At 49.4% G+C, this 21,381-nt stretch overlaps 1 protein-coding gene across 2 annotated transcripts in view; it reads right to left on the bottom strand.

Annotated features, from left to right (window-relative positions):
• Nucleotides 1-21,381, bottom strand: part of SFXN2 (sideroflexin 2) — a 77,618-nt gene that overhangs the window by 25,121 nt on the left and 31,116 nt on the right. For both annotated transcript variants that reach the window (XM_040437752.1, XM_040437753.1), the window contains 3 exons: nucleotides 10,589-10,687; nucleotides 7,449-7,524; nucleotides 5,194-5,279 (listed from right to left, as the gene is read on the bottom strand). In XM_040437752.1, the coding sequence (XP_040293686.1) occupies nucleotides 5,194-5,279; nucleotides 7,449-7,524; nucleotides 10,589-10,687 (261 nt within the window). The remainder of the gene's footprint in view (nucleotides 1-5,193; nucleotides 5,280-7,448; nucleotides 7,525-10,588; nucleotides 10,688-21,381) is intronic.

The following is a 21,381-nucleotide window of genomic DNA, read 5'->3' as shown; positions in this document are numbered from 1 at the left end:
GCGGAGACCACCTTAGGAAGGAAGGAAGGGACCGGACGAAGAACCACCTTGTCCTGGTGGAACACTAGGAAAGGTTCCAGACAGGAGAGTGCAGCCAATTCGGACACCCTCCGAAGAGAGGTGACGGCTACAAGGAAAATAACCTTGCAGGACATAAGTCGCAAGGAAACCGTCCGCAGAGGCTCGAAAGGAGAAGCCTGGAGCGCTGAGAGAACCAGGTTCAGGTCCCAGGGCGGTACCGGAGGGCGATACGGGGGAACCGCGTGAGCCACGCCCTGAAGGAAGGTCTTGACAGGACCAAGGGGGGCCAGTGGGCGCTGAAACAAAATGGACAGCGCAGATACCTGACCCTTCAAAGAACTAAGGCCTAGACCTTGGGCCAGTCCGCTCTGCAGGAAGGACAAAACGGTCCAGGTCCTATAATAGATCCTAGAAGAGGACGGCTTACGGGCGCGGATCATGGTGCGGACGACGTCCGCAGAAAAACCCCTACGTGTCAGGACGGTGGTCTCAACAAGCACGCCGTCAAACGTAGGGACCCTAAACGCGGGTGGAAGATCGGTCCCTGAGAGAGAAGATCTTCCCTGGCGGGCAGCGGCCAGGGCGCGTCTGCCAGGAGCAGCATGAGGTCGGCGTACCAAGACCGGCGGGGCCAGTCCGGAGCGACCAGAATCACCGAGACGCCTTCCGCCGCGATCTTCCGAAGGACCTTGGGCAGGAGAGGGATGGGAGGAAATATGTATGGGCGCGCGAAGCCTCGCCAAGGAAGAACGAGGGCGTCGGCTCCGCAAGCTCCCGGATCCCTGGCCCTGGACAGATAGGCGGGGACCTTGTGATTGAATTTTGAGGCCATGAGGTCCACGTCCGGTATGCCCCAACGAAGGCAAATGGCCTCGAATACCTCCGGGTGAAGAGACCACTCGCCGGGGTCGACGGTGGTGCGACTGAGGAAGTCCGCCGCCCAATTGTCCACCCCTGGAATAAAAATTGCAGATAGGGCCGGGACGTGGGCTTCCGCCCAACGGAGAATGCTGGTGACCTCCCGCATCGCTGCAGCGCTGCGAGTGCCCCCCTGGTGGTTTATGTACGCCACAGCCGTGGCGTTGTCTGATTGTACACGAACTGGATGACCCTTCAGCAGATGAGTCCAGTGTCGTAGAGACAGAAGGGCCGCTCTCAGTTCCAGGACATTGATCGAGAGTTTGGACTCCGATGGAGACCAAATGCCCTGGACGGATCGGGGAGGAAACACGCCTCCCCAGCCAGAGAGACTGGCATCGGTTGTAACCACCAACCAGTTGAGTGGCAGAAAGGACCTGCCCAGAAGAGGGGACTGTAACCACCAGCGGAGAGATGACCGCACCGGAGGCGATAGATGGAAGGGATGATCCAGAGACTCCGGCGATTTGTCCCAGGAGGAGAGGATCGCCCGTTGGAGAGGGCGGGAGTGAAACTGCGCAAATGGGATTGCCTCGAAGCAGGCAACCATCTGCCCCAAGACCCGCATGCAGAAGCGGAAGGACGGTCGACGGTGGAGAAGGAGACCCCGAACCGCCCCACGGAGGGACAGACGTTTTTCCGAGGGAAGACGTACCTCCGCCGCTCCCGTGTCTAAAAGCATTCCCAGGAAGACGAGTTGTCTGGAGGGGGGAAGGGAGGACTTGGGGAAGTTGATGACCCAACCGAACCTCGCCAGAGTCTCTAGAGTGAGATCCACGCTGGCAACCGCTTGAGAAAGGGACGGAGCCTTGATGAGGATATCGTCCAAGTATGGTAGCAGAAAAACACCCCTGGAACGGAGTAAGGCTAAAACCGGGGCCAGGACCTTGGTGAACACCCGGGGGGCTGTTGCCAGCCCAAAGGGAAGGGCGACAAATTGGAAGTGGAGGTCCCCCACGGCGAATCGAAGGAAGCGATGGTGACACCGGGCTACCGGAACATGGAGGTAGGCATCCTGTATATCGATGGAAGACATGAAATCTCCCTGCTCCAGGGAAGCCACCGCGGAACGGAGGGACTCCATCCGAAACCGTCGAAGGAGGAGAAAACGGCTGAGCTTTTTGAGGTCCAAAATGGGCCGCACCGAACCTCCCTTCTTGGGAACTACAAAGAGGTTCGAGTAGAACCCTTGGAACCTTTCCTCTAGAGGAACGGGGGTAATCACCCCCCTGTCCAGTAAGGCTTGAACGGCCGCGGAGAACGCAGCCGCGCTTTTCGGGTCCCGCGGCGGGCGGGAGCGAAAGAACCGATCTGGAGGGAAGGATGCAAATTCGATTTTGTATCCGGAGGACACAATTTCGAGGGCCCAGGGGTCGGAGACGTGAGCCATCCAGACGTCCCTGAAAAGGAGGAGCCGGCCCCCCACCCGGGTGGGTGGGGGCGCGCCTTCAGGCAGAGGACTGTTTTGCTGCGGGTGTGCGGGCAGCCTGCGGCTTGCGCCAGGAGGGCTGCGCCCGAAAAAACGGCGTCCTACGCTTGTCCTGGGGAGGAGCCGAAGCGGCAGCTGTGGTGGGAGCCCCAGAGGCCCTGCGGGAGGACCGAAAACGAGACGCACCAGGGCGTCCGCGGGGGGCGCCCCTGGCTTGGGGTTGAGGAAGATGGGTGCTTTTACCACCCGTGGCCTCTGAAATAAGTTCGTCTAAGCGGACCCCGAAAAGGCGGGAACCCGCAAACGGTAGCCCCGCCAAGGAACGTTTGGAGGCAGCGTCCGCTTTCCAGACCTTCAGCCAGAGCTCCCTCCTGACGGCAACTGCCAGGGCGGAGGAGCGTGCAATAAGGGCTCCCGCATCAAGGGAGGCCTCACAGACAAAATTCCCGGCCCGAATAATAAGCTGGGCCAAGGAACGCAGGTCCTGGATGGGGACGTCCGAGTCCAACTCCTGTTCCAGCTGCGCACCCCAAGCAGAGATTGCTTTCCCTGCCCACGCAGAGGCAAAAACCGGTCTGAGAGCAGAACCGGAGGCAGCAAAAATGCCCTTGGAAAGGGTCTCCATGCGACGGTCCTCCGCTGACTGAAGGGAGGACCCGTCGGGAACAGGGATGGCCGTGTTCTTTGACAGCCGGGCCACAGGGGGGTCCACCTTGGGTGGGGAAGACCAGGTGGCCACGACATCGGCTGGAAAGGGATAGCAAATGTCCAGCTTCTTGGGGTTGACAAAACGGGCGTCCGGGCGAGCCCAAGCCTTAGACACCACGGAGGAGAAATCAGAGTGGATTGGAAAGACTTTTGAGGCCTGCCTGGGTCTGATAAAGGAGACGCTAGCTGCGTCCGAGCTAGGGGGGGTCATCCTGCACCTTAAAGGTGTCACGAATATCAGTGATGAGTTGACCCATCGCTGAGGCTAGCTTGGACGGCAGGGCCGAGTCCATTTCCAAATCTGAAACCGCCAATTCACCTTCAGAGAGCGAATCCTTTGGAGAGGAGAGGCCCGTCTGGGTGCGCACGCGTGGCGGAGAGAGTGAGGCCTCAGAGGAGGAGGCTCGCTCTACTCTAATACGCTTCTGAGAGTGCCTAGCTCTGGAGGGGTCACTAGGAGAGAGTGAACCCGCTGCAGCGGCAGAAGCAGTGGACCCGGAGGGCGCGACAGTCAGAGTGGCGTCCTGCGGGGTAGGTGGCCTGTCTATTAGGCGGCCCACGACATGAGTGAGGCTTTCCACGGCCTGGGACAGGGATCTAGCCCAGTCAGGCGGGTCAGAGGAAGCAGGGAGCGACACAGCGGGCGATTGAGGCTGCGGTGGAGCTCGGCATGCAGTACAGTGCGGATCAGACTGCCCCCGGGGAAAGGGTTCCCTACAAGCAGTACAGGCATGGTACCATGGCTTGGCGGCTGCAGAAGGGTCTGACATGGTGGAAAAAAGGATGTTGCACTTAAAGTGAAAACGGGGATAACACCCAAGCAACAGTACTTTGGCACGGAGGGGGTTAACAGTCCTACCAGACCCGGATGAAGCAAGCGGCAGCGGTAAGGGGAACAGACTGAAGGAGGCTGTGGAGGAGAGGCAGCAGCACGGAGCTGAATGGCTTCAGGATCGCACGGCAGAGAGGATTCCACGCAGCACTGTGAGAAGTGGAGCCCGATGAACCCGGAAGTAGCGGAGCGCATGTAGGAAGCTCCGCCCCCCCACTGCCGCGCTGAAGCAGAGCCGCGCGCGCGCGGCAAAATGATTTTAACCCCCAAGGATGATGAAGTGCCGGCCATGAAATGGCGCCGTTCATGCCAAGAAAAAACGGCTCCCGCCGCGCCTGGATGTGGCAGACGGCTTGCTTGTCTGCAGCCGTCCCCTGTAAGGCAGCGTCCTAGGACTTGCCCAGATAAACTCCCCTCCAACTAAGCCCGGTAACGTCCCGATATGCTGGGGGGGGGGGGGTGCCGGCGGTGGCAATGTAGCGGTGGCCATGTAGCAGTGGCCATGTAGCAGTGGCCATGTAGCAGTGGCCATGTAGCAGCGGCCATGTAGCAGCGGCCATGTAGCAGCGGCCTGGGTAGCAGCGGTGGGAGGGAGGAAGGGGAGGCTGGAATAAACATTTTTTAGAGGCTGAAAGGGGTTTTGAACTCATAAAGCCTGGACAAGGAGCAACTGCATTACCACTGAGCTACCAGCTTGCATTGCAGCCACTCTCACCATACGCTGTCTTCGCCCTCAGTCCATCCAGCGGGGGTCGCCCCTTCAGCTCCTGGCACCGCAGTGGCAGGAAGCCGGGGAAGGGACTTGGCGTGCGGGCGACCCTGAGCTGGCGGGACGCAGGGGAGCGAGGCTGCCCTGGTCCACCTTGTCTTCTGTGGGGGAGGCGGCAGTGCGGAATTACCGGCACTGGCGCAACTCAACCCCGGGAGAAACAGAGGGGTCTAATGCGCCTCTGTTGTCCCTGTAGGTAGAAAAAAATCGAATTAAAAACAACAAATAACGCAAAAATAAAAAATCATAGGAAAACAACCCTGCATAAGCAGGGGGTGTCTTGCCTCCTTGGACACTAAGCAAAAACTGGCAGTCTCTTCTCCAGGCTGAAGGGTATAGCTGATGGAGGAGGAGCTTACAGCTTTCGCTTAGTGTCACGCCTCCTAGGGAGCAGAGCTATACCCATGGTTTCCTGTGTCCCCCAAGGAATATGGGCGAGAAATGGGAAAAGTTCAAGGTTACTAGTTGTAATTGGCTGAACAAGTGAAGGAAGATATAGCTTTGGCATAAACTTACTGTTGTCTCATCATAGGAATGTTCACACAATTGGCAGCGGCGACAGCAGCAAAGGGAACCCAACGGGCAATCAACGGTGGCGCTCTCTGAAAAAACAACGGTGAACCCAAGAGCCTTAGCATTGGGTCTAGTAATGATAATACTGTAATATATTGTCATTATAATTTTTAGTTATTAACTTGCAACAAAACACTCCTACAGCTCCCTAGCACCATAAAAAAGTTGCTGTTGACAGATCCTCTCCTCTTTTAGGTGTCTCTATGTTGTCCTGTTGGAAATGGGCTGTGGCTCGGATTGCCAGGTGAGTGGCACATAACAGCGCTTGTATGTGATTTGAGCTGAACCAATTATTTTTTTACTAGGAAAGGCACAGTATATATTTTAAAGACTGTCACAGCACATTTCAAGCGACTGAATTGTGCTTTTAGTACGCTCCTCTGGCTATCAGAGAGGAACAAAACCTGAAAGAAGAGAATGAAAGTGAGAACAGAAGCAAACGTGAACTATCATGTAATCCACTTGCCCAAGCGAACTTTGCTACCCTAGAAGACAACGCAGAAGATCAGCAAATGAGGAGGGATTCATACAACCTGTAGAGAGGTCGCTTTTGAAACTATTGTGTTACTCAAATGTTAAAGGGGTTCTCCATCATTTAAAAATTGATGACCTATCACTAGTATAGCCCATCAATATCAGATCGTTGGAGGTCCCAACACTGCAAACACCTGCCAATCAGCTGTTTGGGAGTAGCTCCATCGACAGGACTATTCATTATGTATGTGGATCGATCTGATTACTGCAGCTCATTGAAGTGACTGGAAGCAGCGCTGCAGTAACAGTGGACGGAGCTGTGTAGTTTCTGCACCAAAGCTATTCTCAAACAGCTGATTGGTTGGGGTATGTGGTGTTGGACCTCTGCCAATCTAATATATATGACCTATTCCAGGGATAGTTCATCAATTGTAAAATTTTGGGAAACACCTTTGTTATCTTTTCAGCGTCCCTATACAGTATACAGTAGGTTACTTGGTTATGCATTCAGGGTCTTGTTAATATGCTACGTACACAAAAATGTCTAGTCTGGTTAAATTTTTGTGAATGCACAATGTATGTAAGTAAGCAAAACCTAACCTGAGGATAAACAGGGTACATAGATTAAAAGAGGGGGCCACAATACAGCACTGGCGACCACCACATACTTCATACCAAGACATGAAAGCCTGACCTCTTAGAAAAGAAGAAGAACTGAAGAAGAGGAGTCTGTGAAGGTTTACACTGGCCACAGGGACAGGCCTGAGCTGTAGCCCCCATATCTATAGAGCTCAAAGCAGCTGCAGAGGCTACTATGTATATTTTTGGGAGAAAACCTTCCCTTTCCAAGGGTCTCCTGCTTCCTGGGTTCACTACTGTTCATCATCAGCTCAAACTGTCCCTCATCGTTAGTTGAAATTTCTTTTGTTTTGCATTGCAACCAGTGTAGAGGTGGCCATTCACCCTAGTAGCTGTCAGCTAACAGCCATTCCTCCTACCTAGACCCCCACACATGCTTGCTTGGCCCATCATGCATGTTTTCTGAATGGGGAGAGGACATTGAACCAACATCATCTGTTGTGGAGAATCGGGACACCCTCAAATATATCAGATAGTCAATGTTTTGGCCAATATAAGTCTAATGTGTATGGTCATCTTTAGTTGATGGAAGTCCCCTAGATAGGTGTACCCAGAGGCAATTGCCCCTTATCCAAGCTCTAATCTTGCCATGATTACACCCGGCAGGTATATTTGAGCTTCTCAAAATCCTCATCATAACCGATAAACACTACAGACACAAGTATAGTTAGCATTATACTGGTGGATAATTAGCAGAAGACAATGGTGAGCACGAACCTGCACTGGTCTGAATGTACCGGTATACAGATCGCTCATGAAAGCAGTTTCTGTAGGGCCAACTAGTGGAGGTAATATCCTTTAGTCAATATCTGGCCCTGCAGCATGACTAAGGATATCAGCCCCGCCAAAAGTCCTTTCCAAAATGAAAGGGAGACTCATCTGCAGGCAGTTGATTCAGAGTTTGTGCTCTTTATCAGTACAGAGCAGGGTGCTTGGTTGGCTTGATGTACGTCTCCAGGTCTTAAGGGGTCACTGTTTCTCCTCGCTCTGGCGGTCACATCAAGGAGCTGCAGTATCTCCCCCCTTCCACCCGAGACCTATATCCTTTAAGGTGAAAGCACACACATGCTCTTCATGTTCCGTACCTTAGTATACAGGTTAAGTCCAACTGCAGTGGCTAGAGCAGTTCCAGTGGCCGTCACGTAGGCAACTCCAATCTGGCTGCAAGTTCAAAACAGAACAATTTCATATAAGATATAATATGCATTTAACCCCTGGCAAAATTTTAGCAAAAAAGTTCTTAGCCGAACACATACACATAAGAATGTCCATTTTGATCAAGTGATTCCATCAAAACTGACTGACAATGAGGTCTATGGGGACAACTTGAGACGTTTCTGGCAGCCGCTTATCTCCCTCACTCTATAGTGGGCCAAACAGGCTTATTATTGAGGGAGTTATGGCTACTGTGTAAGCAATACTTAGCACTGAATTGAGGATATTCAGTCCTGACATTTTTTCTCCTGTAGGATTGCAATGGTAGCATTAAAGTGGTAGACCACTTTCTTGTTAATGTTGACCAGTGTGTATGTAAAATAACTATATGGCACTTATTAATAAAGCCTTTCTGATATTCTGAACCATTTGCTATATTTCATAAGCCATGCCCCCAGGGGCAAACTGGCCATAGACCCTACAGGGAAATTTGCCGGTGGGCCGATGCCCAGGGGGCTGCCCGAGCCTCAAGGCCACCAGATGGGGACATAAAGATCTGATGCTCTCAGCCTTAATTAATGCTAGAAGTATTAGCTACTTATGCAGCGGCTGCAGGTGCCCTCCTGAATTCAACTGTATTGCCATCCTCCGAATGGCGATATAGTTGAATACCGCGGCGAGGGTGGTAGTATTATGTGCTGCCTTATGGTATGTGGTTCTGCAGGGGCGATATTTTGTGCTGCATTACAGTATTGCTTCCCTGCCTACTTCTGTTGGCCCTGTCTTCTGTCAATTAAAACCAGCCTACAACATGGGGTATTTTTTTTTCCAGGGCCACTTGAAGTTCCCAGTACGCCCCTGCAAATCTGTGCTGTCCGCATGGAGGTCCTGTCCATAAGATGGCCGCTGATGGAGGGTCATGTGACCAGACATCACTCAGTTTCCTCTATTCAAACATACTACACCTGCACTAAACTCTGAACGGTGCAGACGCAGGTGCAGTGCAGATGAATGGAGGAGACATCACATCATGGAGGTAATTTGCTTGGTCACATGACCCACAATCAGCAGCCATTTTATGGACAAGACCTCCATGTGGACAGCACAAAAGACGTTGCAAACAAGGTGGCATACCTTATGAAATATAGAAAATAGAGTAGAATATCAACAAAGGATATATTAGTAAGAGCCATACAGTAACCATATGGGAGGAAGTGGTTGACCGAGACTGTGCCAATGTGTGTAATAAGATGTTTGCACAGTCCAAATAAAAGGGGTGGGTCGACAAAGCTGGTAACGTCACTCCACGGGGTCTGAAATGGCGGAAGATGAGCCACAGGGGGTGAAAGGTCAGGTGAATATTTTTTTATATGCACCAATGTTAGTAATGTTATAGCGAGTCGAGAGTTATGATCCGAGCAGAAGACTGGACAGCTGGTTGAATCATCTATCTAATAAGGTACCGTATAGCTGTACTCTATGATTTGCTCTTTAATTATGTGAAAATACTTTTGCAGGCTGATATTAAGTTAAAAAGATCATTAATCTGTTTATTACTAACATATCATTTTATGGTTTTAATTTAATTATTTTCCCAGAGAAATGCTGGATGTGGTTTTCCACACTCCCCCACAACTTCTCTTTCCAAGAAAACCAACACCTCTTTCCAAGAAAACACAGATTATGAGATTCTTTACAGAAGCCAAGAAGTTTGGTAAATTGTTTTCTTTCATTCTTATCTGGTTTCTGAAAAAAAAAAGCAGCAAATGCTATAAAATATGTAAAAAAAAATACACTAAAAAATCCCCCGCAGATCCAGTGCAGATGATCCGGCGGTCCCACCGTACTTTGTTTATAAGTAGGCGGCACGTGACCACTGCAGATGATCAGTGGCCTTAGTGGTCATGTGACATATTACTGGCATAACCAGCCAGCGATGGGAGCCATGATGCCCGCTGAGGCCACTGACCGACTGCAGCAGTTACATACTGGCTGCTAAACTGCATCTCATCGCAGGAAAAATGTGCCCCAACATTTTGGAGAATTTTTGGTCAACTTATAGGTGGCGTAAACTTAGACTAAACAGTCTAAAGATGAGACAGATTTGTCAGTCAGCATCAGTCACTGAAACATCTGGGGCAGATTGGGACTGTCTAAATTTGCACTCTCTTACTTTTAGACATCATTAGTAATCTGTTTCTAATGTTATGTGTCCTTCTTCGGAGTTGTCCCTGCTTCTGTCATCCACAGCATTCACAATTCCTAAAGCAAATTTATGTGGTGTGGAACCCCCATTTGATTGGGCCGTATGAGTGGTGAAATATTTAATGTGGTCCAAATTTACTCCTAATAAACTCCTCAAATAAGACATATTTGCCGGCATGCTTACATTGTGAGCATTAGGCTCCAGACGCTTCACCATGACCATTTCCCTTCTGTCTCATCAGTAATTGGTAAAGGTACCATGAAACTTGGACAAACTTTTGGTGCACTGACAGAATTCTGGTGCAGGATTTAGGATATGCCAATAAAGGTCCCTGTGCCTGTACCATAAACATGTCTAATATTAAAGGGGTGGGGGATGTTGGCAACCAGACCTGCAAAAGGAAGCATACTTCCCGGGCTGGCTCCCGACATCTTTGCTCCCTGGCCTCAGCTGCCTAGACGTAGACTTCCTGTTTGACAGTGTTGGAGCCAATCACTGGCCACAGAGGTGACCTGCTCCCCATGCATCATGACAAATGGTCACGTGACGCAATGGTAGCAGATCAACGCTGCAGCCAGCAATTGGCCGCAACGGTGCCCAACAGGAAGTTTGCTTCCAATGAGCCCAACGGAGCAGCCGAGGCCAGGGAGCAAAGGTGCCAGGAGTCAGCACAGGGAAGCAGGTAAATATCCTTCCCTTCGCAGGTCTGCCCAGGAGGGGTGTTTGCCAAATCCTCCCACCCCAAAGGTGCACAACCCCTTTAAGACTGCGATTTATATTCTTCAACAGTGCAAAGTTCAACAGTATTAATAAATCTGCCCCATAGTCTTACACAGGTAAGAAATAAGGCAGAGAAGGACTTACCCAGGAGTGATGGGAGAGGCGGCATTTCGGTTGGTATAGTTTACAAGTGCGTTAAAAGACTGGTTAACCCACTGCCAAAACACTACTGCGGGAACCGTCCTGTTCAAATATACAACAAAGAGTTACAAAAACACATACAGCTAATAGTATGAAATAGATGCAAATGTTATACAAGGTGAAAACAGATGAGAATGGGATGTTTTACAACATATTGTGAAAATACACATTAAACCTATGCATATAGCCAGGGCTGCCAACCATCAATTGTGGTCACCAGTGGTGCATACTGTATGCAGCTGACTGCGTAGAATATATAGAAAAGCTCCTTACGAGTTCATTTTCTCGCAGGCCGTCTGTAAAGAAATGTAATAATAATGTAATGAATTGTAATACAAACCGGATTCCAAAAAAGTTGGGACACTATACAAATCGTGAATAAAAACTGAATGCAATGATGTGGAGGTGCCAACTTCTAATATTTTATTCAGAATATAACATAAATCACGGAACAAAAGTTTAAACTGAGAAAATGTACCATTTTAAGGGAAAAATATGTTGAATCAGAATTTCATGGTGTCAACAAATCCCCAAAAAGTTGGGACAAGGCCATTTTCACCACTGTGTGGCATCTCCCCTTCTTCTTACAACACTCAACAGACGTCTGGGGACCGAGGAGACCAGTTTCTCAAGTTTAGAAATAGGAATGCTCTCCCATTCTTGTCTAATACAGGCCTCTAACTGTTCAATCGTCTTGGGCCTTCTTTGTTGCACCTTCCTCTTTATGATGCGCCAAATGTTCTCTCTAGGTGAAAGATCTGGACTGCAGACTGGCCATTTCAGTATCCTGATCCTTCTCCTACGCAGCCATGATGTTGTGATTGATGCAGAATGTGGTCTGGCATTATCTTGTTGAAAAATGCAGGGTCTTCCCTGAAAGAGATGACGTCTGGATGGGAGCATATGTTGTTCTAGAACCTGAATATATTTTTCTGCATTGATGGTGCCTTTCCAGACATGCAAGCTGCCCATGCCACACGCACTCATGCAACCCCATACCATCAGAGATGCAGGCTTCTGAACTGAGCGTTGATAACAACTTGGGTTGTCCTTGTCCTCTTTGGTCCGGATGACATGGCGTCCCAGACTTCGAATCGTGACTCGTCTGACCACAGAACAGTCTTCCATTTTGCCACACTCCATTTTAAATGATCCCTGGCCCAGTGAAAACGCCTGAGCTTGTGGATCTTGCTTAGAAATGGCTTCTTCTTTGCACTGTAGAGTTTCAGCTGGCAACGGCGGATGGCACGGTGGATTGTGTTCACTGACAATGGTTTCTGGAAGTATTCCTGAGCCCATTCTGTGATTTCCTTTACAGTAGCATTCCTGTTTGTGGTGCAGTGTCGTTTAAGGGCCCGGAGATCACGGGCATCCAGTATGGTTTTACGGCCTTGACCCTTACGCACAGAGATTGTTCCAGATTCTCTGAATCTTCGGATGATGTTATGCACAGTTGATGATGATAGATTCAAAGTCTTTGCAATTTTTCGCTGGGTAACACCTTTCTGATATTGCTCCACTATCTTTCTGCGCAACATTGTGGGAATTGGTGATCCTCTACCCATCTTGGCTTCTGAGAGACACTGCCACTCTGAGAAGCTCTTTTTATACCCAATCATGTTGCCAATTGACCTAATTAGTGTTAATTGGTCTTCCAGCTCTTCGTTATGCTCAAATTTACTTTTTCCAGCCTCTTATTGCTACTTGTCCCAACTTTTTTGGGATTTGTTGACACCGTGAAAATTGGAATCAACGTATTTTTCCTTTAAAATGATACATTTACTCGGATTAAACGTTTGATCTGTCATCTACGTTCTATTACAAATAAAATATTGACATTTGCCATCTCCACATCATTGCATTCAGTTTTTATTCACAATTTGTTTAGTGTCCCAACTTTTTTGGAATCCGGTTTGTATATAATGTGAATGTAATAATAAAAATGTAATCAAATGGGTTAAAGGGTTTTTCTGAGTGTTTAATATTGATGGGCTATTCTCAGCAGAGGTCATCAATATCTGATTGGTGGGGGTCTGACTCCTGAAACTCCCGATACCATGGTGCCCTGCCATGGCCTCTTCCTGGGCCTGTGATGTCACGTTCATCGATCACACGGCCTAGGTGCAGCTCAGCCCCATTGAAATGAATTAAGCTGCTTGGTGAGCTTCACACATCTGATCAGCAGGGTTGTCAGGCGTTGGACCCTTACCATTCAGATATCGATGACCTATCTTGATTATACGTTATCAATCTAAAAAAAAAAAAATTGCCTGAAATTTACACTATGGTCAAATTTATAGAAGGCAATTATCCAATATGAAATAGAAGAAAACGATTCCGGCACTTATTTTTCTTCCCATAAAATCTTCCTCTTTATTAATCACATCATATGCGGTACAGTATCACAAACAAGCTGTTTACGCGTTTCGGAGACCTTCTCCTTAGTCGTAACCAATTATCCAATATGTTTGCACTGTGGGTGGAGGAACATTACAGGAACACGAGGAACATGTAATGTGTGGATATAATGTGTGTGGATGTCACTCTAAACTCTAATACCAGTCCTGACAACTGCAGCCATGTCAGAATAGACAGCACAATGCCTGTTGTCAGCACTGGCACCCTGCAGCGCCAGAGTTCCGAGTCCATATCCAACCAAAGACAACATATGGTTTCCTCCCATTTTCCATAATGGTAGGATATTTAGCTTTCTACTAAATTGGACCTAGAATGTCTGATAATTTAGACTGTAAAGGGAAAGGGGCTGATGTGAATGATGACAAACTGTGTACAATGCTACAGAATATGATAAAGAGCAAAGGCCAAATATGAGGTTCATTATGTATACGTTAATGGAGCAGATTTATGAATCTGTCAGTGTCATGTAAGAAGGTACAATGAATCATCGTGGAGGATAGGTACGTGCCACCGAGGTTCCTGGCCTCGGTGGAGTAAGACCCAGTTTTTATGTGTCAGCAGCAGTTGCTGTTTGACATCTGATACTTAGTATGGCTGTGTAGCTGATCCGGGACGGCTCTTACTGGGAGTAATCAAAGTTCTGGGTGGGCGACTACCATGTTCCAGGCCGGGTTTTGCCAGGCCTAAAAATCAGCCAGCACTGCCAGGTGAGGGGGATTACCTCAATCTGACAGTGGAGCTCAGGAGGTGTTGTGTGCTGGGATCTGAGGCTTGTGCCGTGCTGGAGGGCTGAGACCCGTCTGTAAGGGAAACAGGCCCCCCTAAAAGCCTGCTATGGACTGCTGGAGGCAGAACTGCCAAAAAGGTGATTTTTGTTATGTGGACTTTCCATCGTGTGTGAACTAAGGCCCCTTGCAGATGAGCGTTCCTCCCGCAGCGAGTCTGCAAAGCAGCTCCCGGCCTGACCTCCCAGCGCTGCCGGGGTTCACAAAGCATTATATTGATTTATGATGCTATGTAACCCTTACAGTTCTGGAATGTATTGGATAACACTAACAGCATTATGCCAGGGTTATCCAATACATTCCAGAACTGTAAGGGTTACATAGCATCATAAATCAATATAATGCTATGTGAATACCGTCAGTGCTGGGAGGTCAGGCCGGGTGCTGCGATGCGGACTCGCTGTGGGAGGAATGCTCGTCTGCAAAGAGCCTAACACCAAGACTGCAAAGTGATGTTTTGTTTTTGCTTTATGTGTGAATAAACACAGTAGTTTGATTTAAGAACTGGTAATTTGCCTCTGTACTGTGTCCGCACACCCTGTCTACCAGAGCGAATCCCCACAATTGGTGGAGGATACGGGCAAGAGCAGTGAGGCTGGCGTGAACGCCGATATTTTTGGGTTCTGCATTTTTCCAGGCACGGTTGTATGTCGTACATTAGACCAGTTGTATTACAACCAGTGCCCCACGACAAAATGGAGGCTGTTGTGAAGGCCCTCATGGAGGCTAATCTGCAGCAGTGAGAGACAAACCTGCACCAACGCGAGGCTAATAAGCAGCAGCAGGAGACCAACCAGTTGCTGCTACAACATGTGATAGCTTTGCAGACAGCAGGGCCAACTCCGAAAGTCCACGATGCCCGGAAAGCAGTCCGTGCCGCGATTCCTAAGATGACCTCTGCAGACGACATCGAAACCTACCTGGCGATGTACGAGAAACTGGCCATCCGGGAGACGCTACCCCGAGACCAGTGAGGTTGTCGCTCTCTCCAGCACTGGATCGGCCAGGTGTCTCCTGGCAATGCCCTGGAAATGGTGGACCTGGTGGAGCGCTACGAGGCTATTAAGAATCTTACGGGGGGGTTCTTTTGGGAGGTGGGCAGTCAAACCCCGTAAATCTCCATCCCAGACCCGGCGACTTTTACCAACCAAACCCACCCGGCATGTACCCCGTACAAACCTGGCTCCGATAGTCTGCTGGCGGTGTCAGGAGCCTGGCCATGTAAGAGCTGACTGTCCACATCAGGTGGAACCAATGGATACTAACTATGGCTACCGTCAGTCGTTATATGCCAGGAAGCTGTGTGCAGCAGGTACCCCAGAAACACTAAACCACTTGTGCCAGGGGGAAGTGGGAGACACTCCAGGGGAGGCTCTGCTGGACTCAAAGTTGGGGTCATGTGCATCCATAGAACTTATAATGGGGAGAGACTTCCCGGCTTCCTGTCACTGTGGCCTGCTACTAGAGTGACTGATACCTATGAGACAGGGGTAACTCCATCATAGTGGCCTGACTCCAGGGGGAGGCCAGAACCCTGGGAACCCAAGGCCGAAGGGCCAGCGGTAGGGGTGACCGCCACATTAGTGGAAGGGGGGGGGGGGACAACCCCACTGAATGTAATGGTGGGAGGGATGTAGAGAACTTGCCGCCGAGGCCTGAGCTGGCCGACCTTAAAGGGGTATTCCCATCTCAGACAATGGGGGCATATCGCTAGGATATGCCCCCATTGTCTGATAGGTGCGGGTCCCACCGCTGGGACCTGCACCTACAACGAGAACAAAGTGGATAGCGCTGTGGCTGGAGGACCCCGGGAGCCCATGCTCCCATTCATTTCTATGGGGCAGACGGCAATGGCCGAGCCGGCGCTCGCCCTCCGTTCATTTCCTGGCTCCGTTCTTATTGTAGGTGACCTGCACCTATCAGACAATGGGGGTATATCCCAGCGATATGCCCCCATTGTTTGAGATGGGAAAACCCCTTTAATGTCTCTGGGGATAATTTTGGTACTGCACAACACCGAGACCCAACCTTATCCCGAGCTTGGGGAAATGTATTAATAGTAGATGGTGAACCACAACAACCAGGGGCAGAGTCAGTGTTTCCCCGTTTTGTGGTTCATCAGGATATGCTGTATCGGGTAAACCAACTGCAGGGTGAACATATATGAACAGTTAGTGCTGCCCCAGGCTTATCGCAAACTCGTGTTAGAGTTAGCCCACCAACATGTTCTCGGGGGGCATCTGGGAATGCAGAAAACACAGGACCGGATACTACAACAGTTTTACCGGCCCAGTGTGTTTAGAGAGGTGGACGAATTCTGCAAGTCTTGCCGACCTTCCAAGCAACTAGCCCCCAGCACCTTTTCCGCAGTCCCTTGGTACCTCTCCCTATTATCAAGGTACCATTTGAGCGAGTCGCGATGGACCTAGTAGGCCCAGTACCGAAGTCCGTTAGAGGACATCAACACATCCTGGTCGTCCTAGATTACGCCACTCTGTACCCGGAGGCGGTGCCACTGCGACATACATCGGCTAAACTAATAGCTTAGGAGCTAATGGAAATGTTCTCCCGAGTGGGGCTACCTAAAGAGGTTCTGACTAACCAGGGGACCCCTTTTATGTCCAAAGTCACGAGGGAGCTCTGTAAACAGTTAAGGACGTCTGTTTACCATCCGCAAACGGACGGTCTGGTTCAAAGGTTTAATAAAACATTAAAAACCATGTTAAAAAGGGTGGTGTCTAAAGATGGGAAGGACTGGAACCTTCTTCTGCCCTATCTCATGTTTGCTGTGCTAGAGGTGCCCCTAGTGGGTTCTCGCCCTTCGAACTGCTATATCCGAATAGAAGTGTCCTTGAGTATGTTACCAAGATGCAACAGCGGATAGAGACCGCTTTGCCTCGTGTCATGGAGTATATGGAGGCCGGTCAGCGAGCCCAGAGTCGGGGGTGGGTGGGGGGGGGCTGACTGATTCACGCGCATAACAAAACACAAGGTGCATATTAAAATATATAACAACTATATAAACTGACTCTGGTCTCTGCTGCACTGTGCCGTATTTTTCGCCATATAAGATGCACCTAGTTTCAGAGGAGAACAATAAGAAAAAAATATTTTTCATTACACCTCAGGTCAGACCAGCAATCAGACCCCCAATGTTAATCAGACCTCAGATCAGACCCCAATGGCTCAGATCAACCTCCAAACCTTTAGCCACCTATCAGCCCCCAATGTCAGCCATAAACCCCCCCAATGTCAGCCATAAACCCCCCAATGTCAGCCATAAACCTCCCCAATGTCAGCCATAAACCTCCCCAATGTCAGCCATAACCCTCCCCAATGTCAGCCATAAACCTCCTCAATGTCAGCCATAAACCTCCCCAATGTCAGCCATAAACCTCCCCAATGTCAGCCATAAACCCCCCCAATGTCAGCCATAAGCCCATTAGCCCCCCAATGTCAGCCATAAGCCCCCCATTAGCCCCTCATGTCAGCCATAAGCCCCCATTAGCCCCTCATGTCAGCCATAAGCCCCCATTAGCCCCTCATGTCAGCCATAAGCCCCCCATTAGCCCCTCATGTCAGCCATAAGCCCCCCATGTCAGCCATTAGCCCCTCATGTCAGCCATAAGCCCCCCATTAGCCCCTCATGTCAGCCATAAGCTCCCCATTAGCCCCTCATGTCAGCCATAAGCCCCCCATTAGCCCCTCATGTCTGCCCCATGTCCCCCAGGTCAGCCATCAGCCCCCAGTGCAAATAAAAAAAAAAAACACTTACCTCTCCTGCTCCTGGTCACCATCGCGATCCTCTTCATTCTTCATTCTGCTGTCGGCTGGCTTTGTATAGCGGCGCACAGTGTGAGGTCACAGAGCGACCTCATGATGTGCGCAGCCCTGCACATAATGGAAGCGCTTCATTAGTACAGCGTTAAAGACGGCCCTGATCGCCGCGGCCCGGCAAACCATCTTCCAGGGCCCGGTCTTAGGCTGCGGCCCGGCGGTTGGGGACCGCTGTTCTAGGAGAAGCGGTTTCGGCCCCTCTGTCTGAAGCAAGGGAAGCGGCTGCCACAGTAAGAATTGCTGACAGCCTCTCCTCTAAGCAGGCCAGGGAGTTTATTAACTGGAACACAGATGTGTTTTCAGATCTTCCTGGACGCATTTCTACAATTCAGCATGACATTGTCACTGAGCCTCAGACGAAAGTCCGGCTAAAACCATACCGGGTACCCAGGCCTCGGCGTCAAGCCATCTCAGAGGAAGTGCAGATGATGCTGTGGCTAGACGTCATTGAGGAGTCTAAAAGTGAGTGGGCTAGTCCTATAGTGCTAATACCCAAGCCGGATGGGAAGTTGCGGTTCTGTAACGATTTTCGTAAACTGAACGAGATTTCCAAATTCGATGCGTATCCCATGCCCCGGATGGATGAGCTTATCGAGAGGTTAGGCCAAGCTCGGTATTTTTCTGTTTTGGACCTCACAAAAGGGTACTGGCAGGTACCCTTAACGGAGGCTGCCAAAGAGAAAACTGCCTTCATCACACCTGAAGGGCTGTATCAGTACAAGGTGCTACCCTTTGGTCTGCATGGTGCCCCCGCCACTTTTTAACGGCTTATGGACATTGTGCTGCTTCCATATCGTTGGTACGCTTCGGATTACCTGGATGATATTGTCATCCACAGTACCGATTGGGAAAGTCACCTACCCAAAGTGCAGGCTGTAGTGGACTCCCTTCGGAAGGCGGGACTAACCGCTAACCCAAAAAAATGTGCGATAGGGTTAGAGGAGACTAAATACCTGGGGTATGTTATTGGGCGCGGAGTGATCAAACCCCAAGTAAACAAAATAGAGGAGATAAGAAATTTGCCCCCGACCTGTCACCACTAAACAAGTAAAGTAATTCCTAGGAATGATAGGCTATTACATTAAATTTATTCCCCACTTTGCTACTGTAGCCGTGCCATTGACAGGGTTATTGAAGGGACGCAAGTCAGTGATCATTCACTGGAATGACCGGGCGGAAGAGGCTTTCTCCACTTTGAAGTTGCCCTGTGTGGATCCCCGGTTTTGGTGACGCCCGACTTCAAGCGGGAATTCAGAGTGCAGACAGACGCCTCTGAAGTAGGCCTCGGTGCTGTACTGTCTCAGGAAGTCAACGGGAAGGAGCATCCCGTTGTCTTCCTAAACCGCAAGCTCACCCCAGCCGAGACCAGGTACAGTATAGTGGAGAGAGAGTGCCTGGCTATCAAGTGGGCACTCGAGTCTCTCCGCTATTTGTTGGGGAGAACATTCCGCCTGGTGACTGACCACTCCCCTCTCAAGTGGATGAGCCAGGCCAAAGAGAGAAATGCCCGAGTCACCAGGCGGTTCCTGTCCTTACAAAACTTTAAGTTCTCCATAGAACACAGGGCAGGCCGGCTGCAGGGAAACACGGATGCCCTGTCTCGAGTATACTGTATGTCATGTGTTTACCCCCTCAGGGTTGAACAAAGGGGGGAGGTATGCAAGAAGGTACAAGGAATTATCGTGGATGAAAGGTACGTGTCACCTAGGTTCCTGGCCTCGGTGGAGTAAGAGACGTTTTTTATGTGTCAGCAGCAGTTGCTGTTTAACACCTAATACTTAGTATGGCTGTGTAGCTGATCTGGGACGGCTCTTACTGGGAGTAGTCAAAGTGCAGCATGTAATAGCGCCATATAAGCATCCAGTAAAAAAATGTACCATGTGGTATATGTTTTTAACATGGGTGTATAAGGGGGATGGGTTCTACGGTTCATACTGTAAATGGCCACTCTCAGTGCAAAAAAAAACCTTTTCACTGCTCGTATTCCTGTTAGTCTAGTCTAGTTGACCAGACGTGCGCCTTTTCTAGCTGCTTGCGGCGCTGTCTAATTTGCTAATTAAATCAATATCTGTCATATGTTGACCTAACGGGGTCGGTTATGGGATAAAGACATGTTATGCGAGTCCTCCGTGTATACCCAGCTGTTTATCAGATGTCGGCCCACAGCTCCCTTCTCACGGCTCAGTTAATCATTGGCCATATTGTCTGGTAGCGATCTAAGCATTTACTAGTGGTGTTGACTTTAACCAAAATGTGTAATATTTTAACTTTGGGAATGGAAATCCTGCTGACAATCTGTTTTCTGTCCATATCTTCATTAGGAGGCTACATACATATGGTCGATAGACTATCAGAGAGCGCTTGTGGTTTATGTAGCCTTCATGATCCCATTTTTCCCTGTCATGGAAGATAGAGGAATTAATTTAGAGAACTCAGATTGTCCTTTACATCCCATAGTAAATGATGAGACAAATTTTCGAAACTGAAAGTAAACCTGTCTTTGTCTCCTATAGCAACCAATCACAGCGTGGCTTTCATTTCAGATTCTGCTCTTCAAAAATGAAAGCTGTGCTGTGATTGGTTGTTATTGGCAACACAGACAGCAAAAAATGCATGCAATGGAGAATGCCCGCAGCGGACCACAAGTGCCACAAAAACATCCTACACCAGATAACAAAATGTGTGGATGTAATTGACTATATGAAATAAACTTTTACACGAATAGGTGCACTATTGTAGTGGATGCAATCAACACAATCTGACTAAACCCTCACACTGATGTTAAAATGAGACTTTAGCCAATATATCATTATATGAAGGACATACCGGAGCCAGCTCACCATGTCACCTAACGCTAACCTACCTGTGCCGTATGGGCAGTACCAGGGGCCAGTGGGCGAATTACAGGAGCGTAAGGTCCGACTCACAGCAAACAGCTCCCCGTTACCTCCAGTGTGAAACCACACATACAATGGGAGGAGAGAGATTGCATCCACCACAGTAGTGAAACTATTCGTGTAAAAGTTTATTTCATATAGTCAATTACATCCACACATTTTGTTATCTGGTGTAGGATGTTTTTGTGGCACTTGTGGTCCGCTGGGGGCATCCTCCATTGCTAGGGATCGCCATTAGCAACGGACCACATGTGCAGGATTTGCTCCCCTCGGTATAGATGCATAACTGCATACGGGATTGAGCATTTCCTGCTTTTTGAGACCACGTTATTTTGTCATGTAGTTTGTATATGTATGTCTGGAGGTGAATAAACTCCAAATTTGAATGTGCCTTGATTTTCATCTATAGGCTACATTTGGTGCACCTGTGAGGCCTGCGTCATATCAGTCAGCCTTGGGCGGGACTCAGAGCCTCCTTGCTCCTCTCATTGTATGTGTGGTTTCACGCTGGAGGTAACGGGGAGCTGTTTGCTGTGAGTCGGACCTTAAGCTCCTGTAATTCGCCCACTGGCCCCTAGTACTGCCCATACAGCACAGGTAGGTTAGCGTTAGGTCCCGTGCCACCTGAGATACCTTGACGTAGTGCGCGGGCTCCGGTATGTCCTTCATATAATGATATATTGGCTAAAGTCTCATTTTAACATCAGTGTGAGGGTTTAGTCAGATTGTGTTGATTGCATCCACTACAGTAGTGCACCTATTCGTGTAAAAGTTTATTTCATATAGTCAATTACATCCA

Source organism: Bufo bufo, chromosome 6 (assembly GCF_905171765.1).
Source record: "Bufo bufo chromosome 6, aBufBuf1.1, whole genome shotgun sequence".
Taxonomy (NCBI): Eukaryota; Metazoa; Chordata; class Amphibia; order Anura; family Bufonidae; genus Bufo; species Bufo bufo.
This window is presented reverse-complemented; position numbering and strand designations above follow the sequence as displayed.